Source organism: Formica exsecta, unplaced genomic scaffold (assembly GCF_003651465.1).
Source record: "Formica exsecta isolate Colony F162 unplaced genomic scaffold, ASM365146v1 scaffold3703, whole genome shotgun sequence".
NCBI classification, from domain to species: Eukaryota; Metazoa; Arthropoda; class Insecta; order Hymenoptera; family Formicidae; genus Formica; species Formica exsecta.
Genome location: NW_021850946.1, coordinates 5919 through 16074, shown reverse-complemented (window position 1 = coordinate 16074; position 10156 = coordinate 5919). Strand labels below are relative to the sequence as shown.

The window sequence follows — 10156 nt, the reverse complement described above, 5'->3', positions numbered from 1 at the left end:
AATATTTTTAATATATTTTTAAGAAATTTTTCAGAAAATTTTCTTTCTTTTTAATAAAAGATTATTATTTATCTCAATTAAATGAAATTCATAAAAAATAATCTTCATTTTTAATGCATTACTATTCAAAAACCAATCGTTCCCTCGAAGCTCTCGATAAGAAAAGATCGTCACGAAATCTGTCAGAGAGAATCACTCGATAGAGATCTAGGATACCTTATGTAAACATATCTTTAGAAACGGATGTGAGCCCAGTGGACCCGAAAATAGACGTCGAGTCAATTAAACTACTCTCTGACACTTACTTTTACATCAGGTGTCTAGACGCCGATTCATCCCTGACTTACTTCGCATATGGAATCTTCTCTTTTCGAGAGATGATGTAGCTGGGGGCTAGATCGGATTTTGCGCTCAAGAGGCAAGAAGAATAGCCACACACGGCACATACACATATATACACGTATCTACTGATGCACGTGTAGCATACGAAGAGCCTTCCGCATCGCATAGAATATTGCGTAACGCCATTTATCCCCGATTACAGAGCAAACCGCGCATCCAAGCCTTCACTCGCACGAGTTACGGCGGCCACCTATCTGCACCGCGATTCTATCTGTCGATGCCGCGCTCGGCGTCGAGTAATAATTAGTGGCAATTATGCTGAGATTAATTAAGCATCTCCTCGATCGCGCCGTTTATCGAAAAATTGAATTGTGAAACTAGATTCAACTCTTTGCGATTCGCAAAGGAATCAAATCTGAATCTCTTCTATAGCTAACACCTCTCTATAAATGAAACATTTATGACAAAGAATTCTCCGATATATTTGGCTAATAGAGAAAATCACGTTTGCGTAAAACTTGTGTCTTAGACGGTGTTTTAGATTTTGACAAGATTAAAGAAACTCTCTTTGCTACTCGAGTGTACTTGTATGCGTAAAGTCGTTAACGAAGCAATGCGCACAAGTAGGCTGAGGTACATGAGCGTGATGAATGGAGAGATGGCCCACGCATATGCCGGAATCCGACAGTGTTTGCGAAACAGCTGATTAATGTGGTGATCGATGTGTCAGAATTAACTTTACGACGCGTGTCAAATTTAAGCCTTATCTCTAGCATTATTCCGAAAAAACATATATTTCTTCCGCGACAAAAACATCGCTCAGAGAAAAAAATCTCGAAAAATCAAGCAATTTTCGAATCGGCAATTTTATCTTAATCGTATAAATTCAATATAATTTATTAATTCGGCTTATTGTTAAACCGCAATGTAAATGCGTTCTAGAGATTCTCTTCTTAATGTACAATAAATCTTGCATAACGTAGAAAAGCGCGAAATAATAATGTTAAAGCGTGAGGTAAAAGGTAACGGCGTGTCTCTTTTCGACGAATACTCGGCCTATCACGCCAATGAGATTTGTAATTTCGACGAAATTACTGTCGGCCGCATGTATATTTGTTTTATGGTAATATGGCCGCGAAATGACCTGGTATCACCATCGCAATTACGAGGCCATCGAAAAAGGTGCTCGAAGTTCGCGGTATAAGCACTTAGGCGGCTGATGGTTGACCAATCATGTATACACACGTATATCATGTAAATATATATAATACAGATAAAATAAATAATATCGCTAATTAATAAATTATGCATCCTTTTTTTGGATAATCCATTTAACATCAGAATGATTTGGATTTAATAGCTATTCAAAAGAATTATATTTCAAGTGTCTACAAAAGTAGATAATAATCTTTTAAATCATAAAAAATATTCATCTTTCCTTTCAAGAAATATATCTATTATTAATTAACATATTATAAAAATACAAAGAGTGTGATTAAAAACGTGTTGGTTTAGTCGTTATGAAAATTTTACCTTTCTATCGAATAATTAATTAACTCTTTAAAGAACTAAGAAGATAGATAAATAATCATATAAAATAAAAATTTAAATAAAATGTATGATATAAAAGTATTTTGACTATCACTAATATGTAAGGTCGATAACAGATATGATAATTGCGGCAGAGCGTGCGTTGCATACAAGGAAAAGTGCACTTCAAAAAAATGAGCGTACCGCAAGATTTTTATAAGTACGATGCTAATGATAGTAATAACATTTGTTAATCATCTTCCATTAAGTTCCATACTGCAACGCGTAGGATAGCGTGCTCATTGAAATCATCTTTCTCATATACAGTGAGTTGTCGAGCGAGCAGTGCGTCATTAGAAAAAAAAAAACGGCATAATTATATTTTAACTGATGTTAACCTCCTCTTTCATAAGTGCTAATGTTGTTCAAACAAAAGAAAAAAAATTAACAAAAATATACCTGCTTTCGTCAGGAAGACAAAAATAATAATTTTTCAATTAAGATAAAATCTTAATAAATAAATATATTCGATTTTATTATAGATAATATCCCATCTTGTCAATACCGAAGAGGCGTTCAATTTTTTTTTTATTATACACCGATTCTTTGCTCAATTTTTAAAGCCAAATGCACTCGTAATAACTTGTAAATATATCGTTGTATATAAAATCGCTATGCAAAATTGACAATGCCACGACAAACCGATGCTCGGCGAAACCGAAGATGTTACGTTGTCGGACGAGAGAAGTGTGTCTCGCGTTACTTGCTTCATTAAAGCAGAGCAAAGACATCGAGAGCAATTAACCGCGAAGATACATACACGTAACGCTGTTGATCGGCGTTACGCGCGAAATATTGTGCAAACCATATTGCACGATCTATGCGAAAACTCTGGTCTAAAGAATGAATAATAGTGATCTTATTATTCACAGTTATCTTCAAGAATATTTTATCTTCAATGCACACAATAATCTAATGGAATAACAAGAAATAGAGAGAGAAATCAAACTATTCATACAAACATAATATAAAAAATTAAAAACTTTCATATAGTATATAATGAACTTTCACCGATTATAAAAATCGAAATCATCCAGATGAAAGAATCAATGATTGAGAAAGCAGGTTGAAGCAGCCTGCGTATCTCTTTTCCAACAGACGTATCACACAGCTATATAATATTATCGCTGTATCAGATACAGTGAAGATGATGTTATTTTAATAAAGCAATATATATATAAATTATTATATTACATTGAACTGTTTATTGATTCGCACACGCGTGTGTTTACACGCGAACGGGAAGGCACGCCTGATTATCTCGCGTGCGCCGCGTATGATCGACGAGCGGGGTCGTTTCGCGATCGTAGACGTAGCGCTCTCGCGCTATGATGTATCTCTCGGAGCAGTTCTCGTAACAGCGTGGCCAATCGCATACCGGGCGCATATAAGGAAATCGGCATCGAAAAAAAGAATCAGCCGGCGCGTGTGTGCACGCTTCGCGCGTGATATACATCGATTTATTTGCAGCCCGGCATCTAAAATTGCGTTGCGCGATACGTGATATTTATTCCCCGTGCCGCCGTATCTGCACTCTTTGCCAACACACGCAACCCGGTACGGGATACATTTTTTCCCCTTCTGTATCGCGGGCAAAATTTTATAACGCGGTCATGTGATGGACCGACGTGGTTGTTGCACGTCACGGCTGATTTCACAAACGCGGTAGGGTTGCACCACGATTCGATATAACACCGGCAACGGCGACGATACGACCGTGCCTGACAAATGAAGCGCCGAGAATGAGATAGGGTCATTGTAGACCCTGAACCAGGCTCATAAAAGAGCTGACTGAGTCAATACACCTCGTCGAGAAATGTGCTTCCCGGCTGTCTATAATATAGCGATTACTCAACGCGTAATGTCGAAATGATATTGAATGATATCATATATCAAGTGACATCGCCAATTTGTTATTTCAGTGATGAATATCCGCGGTAATATTCGCACACGTAAAATATCGATCCCAAGTTTCGTCCGATTCCTGATATGGTCCATTTGTAGCGCACTTGTAATTTTTATGAGACAAGTGGTTATTCATGTCGCGACTATATTTTTAGAATATTTCAATATCTAATTCATCACGTGCCTATATGCATCTTGAATATTTTCCTTGATAAAGAGCTACTACAAATTTGTATGGGTATAAAAGAAGTATCTTTTCTTTTTTTGGACTTTTTAAAAATTTAACTTGACGTGATATCAATCCTAGACCTTTAAATGTTGTGCATGTACTATTAAATAATTAAAAAATAATAGCTACTAATTTAGAAAAAAAAGTGTCTCCAGAATAGATTCCAAGATCAAATTTGTCGACGATATCATTGAAATCTTAATTTAATCGGAAGATGCATGTGAGATATCGCTGAACGATGGTCGCGAAAACACATATTGAGACGTCACTCGGCGCGCGGCTCGGGTGACGTCGGATTACTCGTAAATTTGTTAAACGTTTACATAAGACGTCGCCGTCGAGAGATTTATGCGCGCCGCTCCGATATCGTCTGAGGATCGAAGAAGAGCTTAAACGGCGAGGACGGTATACCGGATTTTAGATCGGATTTATATCCCACTACTTGGCGCGCGCGCCGTCTCATCCACCACCATCTCTCTCCGAGAGATTTACCGGCGCAGGCCTATTTCTTCACATCCACCTTTCATTCGTGGCAACTACAACAACCCGGTAATTGGTTCGATACACTTCGGCCTGGGGATGAGATCAGCATTTGCCTCCGTGCGCGCGCCAGGCAGTTTACTTTTTTTATTTCGAAGGCCGTCTCTTCGGGATCGGCCGATGGGGAAAAGTAGGGGGATCCCTCTAGATCCTAGATAGAGATTCCCGGAGCTCGCGGGGAAATGCGTCGAGGGGAACCCAGGGCGCGCCGAAAGGGGTGCACCAGGATGAATTTTCCTAGAACGTCCGTAACGTGTGCAATCGCATTCTTACTTGCGCGCAAATTCGCTCGCCGCCACGTGCTTCGTGGATTCTTTTTCTTTTTTTATTACACGATGTGAAAATAAGTCCACGCCGACGGAGGCTGATATTACCCAATCATCCGACGATGATTCGCGATAGTTTCGAGTAACTCGCATCGCGCGGAAATGTCCTTTTTTTATCCTATCACCTTCTGACAAAAAAAAATTAATTATCCTTTCATACATTCGAGTGTATAATGTTTCTGAAAATTTATAGAGATCTTTTATTTAAACTGACATATACATCTTTGTCCATCGCGTTTTGCGTAGCAAAATGTCTAGCAATTCCGTCGTCGACAAAACAATTACTATGGAAATGTAAGGATGTCAAATTTTTTGACCTCAATTTCGCGACGAATTGGTAGTATTAGTTACGGATATGTTACCAATTTTCCCTTCTATATATATCTCCTCCTCCCTCCGATACATAAAGTAGTATCTATTGCGAAATCTTTATTCTGTACGCGCATAAGACAACGCTCAAGTAATCATAATTGCAAATTTAAGACATGTCAAACCTTTCACTAGCCTGTCTCTTTTTCCACGCCCAACTGATCTATATCAGTCAATTGATACATGATATATTCCGATATTAAAGTAATATATTTTTTTCATATTTTATGAAAATTCAATTACATACAATATACGTACAATGTCTATAATAATTAAAATCTTCTCCTAAACGTCAAAAATCAAATGTCGTCTAATAAACATCTGATATTCTTTCAAGTTTTTTAGCAGAATTGTAAATAAATATATTTTATATGTCTTTTCTTTATATATAATCGCTAAAAATTAATTTACTCTACAAAATCACCCAAAGCAAAAATCTTTCAAGGAATAGTATTTTGTTAGCTTTAATATTCGTTCCCGTGCCAAGGAGATGAGATTCGTTCAGATTTTTTTTTTTTTTCTTTAACCTCGGTACATCTCGGCGATTGATTTGTACGCGGTGCTCCCGGACGTAAGCGTTCTCTCGTGCCGTGGATGCCCCGATCGAGAAATCCGAAGTCACGTGCGTAGCTCCAATTAAAATTTTAAAGCCATTTCACGTCATCAACGGGCTATCTCTTCCCATAATGCATCATACGGAGTGAAGGGAAGATGCGCACCTCTCCACCTCCCACACCCTCCCACAGAGCGGTCGGTCATTCTAATACACACCAGTTAATACATGGATATATATGCAACACGAAAGATAAACTGTAACAAAGGGTCTGCGCGGTATATAAACTCCCCGGAGGATCATCTTCTCAGTTCGCTTCGCGTCTTCGGTTCTACAGCAATATGAATAGTCAGGTAGGCCATCAGATAGTATCGTATACGACATCGGGTCGCTTTAACCCTTATGGCTGCAAAAATGTAGCCGTCTGACAACGAGCATTGCAACTAATTCAATAATTTTAAATATTGCTAATATAATGAATTCTGAAATCTCTTGTGCTGTTCTTGTTCGCTAGCAATTTATTTGAATTTATTAAGATTTTATTCATTTTTTTCTGTATTATTTTCCATTACTATTATATTATTTTACTTTTATCATTTTTTCTTTTCAATCTTTGTATATATGTATATTACTTAAAATTTAAGAAAAATGAAAAGATAATGATTTCTTTGTTAAATTATTTCGGTATTCGGAAAAGGATCAAAAAGCGTGCAATCCAGACATTTTATTCTATTGAACAAGTTTTAATTTCCCGAATAGCATATTAACCGGAAAATTATTTGTTGATAAATTTTAATGCGTGATAAAATGATTTAATAATTGTAATTTTTCTACTTTTATAAGATACACGTAACGTAAACAAAAATACGATCGATCAGAAGCGCCTTGTATACGCAACCGATCATTTAAAAAGAGTACTTAGCGAGACTAATATAAATTATTACAAGTTATTATTCTTTTGTAAACAGATTATATCTTCACAAAGTGAATAAGCAAGCAATTATAATTATCTTGCACAGATAGCTTTAAAGTTTGCTTAATGGGAAAAGATGGAAGTAGTCGTAATGAGTAGTCGTAATGGAAGTAGTCGTAATAAATTGCAACAGTGATCGCTAATCTAAAGTCCTCCATAACGCTTGCGCTGTATAACGTGTATATGCAACAGAATTTGCAATTATCTTCTATTGTGCCAGCGATGAATACTTTAGTCGGTGACAACGCGTCGCAATCGTGAAAGGTGCGACGTTTGTGACAAATGTTGCAATTTATTCCGATCATATATACGCGGTTCTATCTCTTCTTGTATACCGCAACACAAACATTGCGGTAAAAGCCGATGTTAAAAAAATTTAATAATTGGGTGAAAAAATTATCACGTATATTGAGAGAGATGATCGCTTTGAGAATCAATCCAAACAACACGGTTAAACGACGTCTTAAGAGACGTCTGAAAAGAGTAAAACGCCTCTTTAGAAGTCTTTACGACTTCTTTCAGACACGCGTGCTGTTCGAGAAAGAGCCATTTCTTAACACGTTCGTGTAAACGGTAATAATATGTGATGAAATACTTGATTTTTCTATCGCGATAGAGAGATAGAGAGATATAATAACGTAATCGGAACCAGAGATTCCGTGTCGATAGCGTCTGAATCTTCTCTGCATACGTGATGACGAACATATAACTACACTTAACAGAGAGACGTCCGATTGTGCCCCACTTTCCCTCAGCAGCACACGATTATCACAGCGGACACCGTCATTTCTCGCGTGTCAGACATTTCTTTCGTGATAATCCATCGAGACGGCCCACACATTTTTCCCAAGAATAAAAAATTTCAAGATTAAAACCAAAAGTAAAGCGTGATGCGCGCCTTCCATTTTTTTTAATGATACAATTAATAATATTCATTTTTAATAATTTTATAATATTTAGCGAATAACTAGAAAATATGATATATACTTTACTTTTGCTAATTGTATAATCATTTGTTCGTCATAGAAAAGTATTCCGTTATTATCGATTTAATCAATCCGTTTTTATTATCAAATCAATCGATAAAATCAATCAATCCAAACTTATCAGAATTAATCCGATGTAACCGATGCTTCATTATAATTCATTATTTACCTTCATTATGCTGGATTGTAATTCGCCGCTCGTCACAAAGCCACAGAAACTCTCTCTCTCTGATTGCAGTTGATCGTCCTGGTGCTGTCCTGCATCGGCAGCGACGTTCTGGCTGGTCTCCTGCCGGGAGGTGGTGCAGGCGCCGGAGGATATCAATACAGTCGACCGGGTGGTGGCGGATTCGGCGGCGGTGGCGGCGGCGGAGGATACGCAGGTGATGCCGGTTTCGGCGGCGGTGACTTCGGCATCAGCAGGGCAAGACCCAGCCAGGCTTACGGCCCACCCGGGAGCGGCGGCGATGCTCTTGGCAGACCGAGTGCTTTCGGTGGACAGCCGTCATCATCCTACAGACAACCGCAGTTCGGCGACAGCGGCAGCGGCGGATACCAGGATCGTGGTGCTGGAGGATATCAGGATCGTGGTGCTGGAGGATATGGATACGGTGGACGCGACAGTGAAAGGGTAAAATTATTTAAATATTTTCGGAAAGTTTGAAAATTGAACTGTATATATATTTCACATGGGAGACATTAAAAGAAAATAATATCTCTCTCTTTTCTTTCTATCTTTTCCGAAAGAGATTGTTACTATCAGAAAATTATCACTGTCGTCTCATATCATTCATTCGTTTCAAGATTTGTTTATTCGCACGTGTTTAAAATTTAGACAGATAGAGAGAACAATGTACATGCCGGAAATAAAATATTTTTTTGTTATGTACGCAATGATAGCTAGTCTATTGTCACATGTTATTTTCATAGCCGCAGCCGTACAGCTTCCAATACGAAGTCGTCGATCCTCCGAGCGGCAATGATTATTCTCAACGCGAGAGTAGCGATGGAAACGTAGTTCAAGGAGAATACAGAGTTTTATTGCCTGACTCGAGAACACAAATCGTTCGATATACAGCTGACAATGTAAACGGATATAACGCGGAGGTTCAATACGAAGGACAGGCTCGCGCTGGTGGAGGATATCCAGGAGGCGGCTATGGCGGCGGTTATCAAGGAGGTCGGTATATTTTTAACACAAAACCGCTGTTAATATCGGACACAATATCCACGCGCGTAAAATTATATCGTATGAAATTAATAATTACTTTTAGAAATTTAAAATTGCATTAATGATGAAATCTTAAAAAGTATTTATTTTTCAAAAAAAATTTTTATCTAAGAGAAATGTCCAATTTTTCATCCTGTATATAAATGCTTTTTTTTTATATTTATCAAAAAGATTCTTATTATAACTTTTTGTCTATTGTACTTTTTAGCAGGTAGAAGCGGCGGCTTTGGCGGACCCGGGGGTGGCTTCGGCGGACCCGGGGTTGGTTTCGGCGGATCCGGAGGTGGTTTCATTGGCGGCGACAGTGGCAGCAATCAATATTTACCGCCGCGCAGTTCTTATCGCAAATAACCGTCCATAACACGGACTACCTTACCAAAATACGACATGTATGACGCGCGCATTTACGGAGACAACCGTCACGGACCTCCCTTCGGCTTTCTATTCTGAGTACGATAACCGCACCCCCAATACGACAAACACATACACACACATATATACCTCCTCCTCTCAGTCACCTGCGCATCCACAGATCACTTTCACCCGTATTTAACGATTACACGACGACTAATTAGGATAACTTCATACGCATGCATGAGTGTGTATGTATTTATATATATATTATACGATATATATACGTATATTTTTTTTTTTGTATACATGATATATAATTGTGTACTGTAAAACATACGCTTCTGTACTTTCCGTTAAGCAATTATCAAACTCTTATGTTATATACTTATTTATATACGAGCTTTGTAGTAAAACATGAATGAAGTACTGTACGCGGCGCGAACGCCTGGTGGCGGAGTGGGACGGGAGAGCCGATGATCAAGTCAATTACGCTATATAAATTTATTGTATTTAACAATTACTAAAATAAATTACAAATTAAGCACGAATATTATTTCGAAAACGAGCAACTTGGAGTACAGAAAAAAATCGAGTTGGTTTAAAAAGGGAGATTGCAACACACATGCAGCAATTTTAGATGCCCACGGAGAGAAGACGTTTTGTCTTCTCACCCGGCAGAGAGAGATTGGTCGTTGGAAACGATCTCTGATAGTATTCTGAAAGTACTCTTTCTAGCCCAACTTTGTGCGCGATTCTTT

At 38.1% G+C, this 10156-nt stretch overlaps 1 protein-coding gene and 1 long non-coding RNA gene across 3 annotated transcripts in view; one reads left to right on the top strand and one right to left on the bottom strand.

Annotated features, from left to right (window-relative positions):
- The window catches only part of LOC115239329, a 44676-nt gene extending 36584 nt beyond the window's left edge, over positions 1-8092 (bottom strand). Inside the window, exon 1 of the long non-coding RNA XR_003884620.1 lies at positions 7983-8092. This is a non-coding gene — a long non-coding RNA (uncharacterized LOC115239329). The remainder of the gene's footprint in view (positions 1-7982) is intronic.
- Positions 6030-9949, top strand: LOC115239327 (ATP-dependent RNA helicase A-like). Of its 2 annotated transcripts, none has more exons than XM_029813804.1 (4): positions 6030-6207; positions 8052-8444; positions 8744-8993; positions 9256-9949. In XM_029813804.1, exons 1-4 carry the CDS (start codon positions 6196-6198, stop codon positions 9393-9395), a joined length of 795 nt encoding a protein of 264 aa, XP_029669664.1. In that variant the 5' UTR covers positions 6030-6195; the 3' UTR covers positions 9396-9949. The 2 variants fall into 2 exon arrangements, with proteins under 2 accessions (XP_029669664.1, XP_029669663.1); XM_029813803.1 differs by having other exon boundaries at positions 6040-6207; positions 9253-9949.
- The last annotated feature ends 207 nt before the right edge of the window (positions 9950-10156 follow it).

What these genes read in the sequence shown, in the direction of transcription:
- LOC115239327 (XM_029813803.1), top strand. An exon ending in GTGGACGCGACAGTGAAAGG is followed by an intron (nt 8,445 to 8,743) that starts GTAAAATTATTT and finishes TTATTTTCATAG; the next exon opens with CCGCAGCCGTACAGCTTCCA. An exon ending in TGGCGGCGGTTATCAAGGAG is followed by an intron (nt 8,994 to 9,252) that starts GTCGGTATATTT and finishes TGTACTTTTTAG; the next exon opens with CAGGTAGAAGCGGCGGCTTT.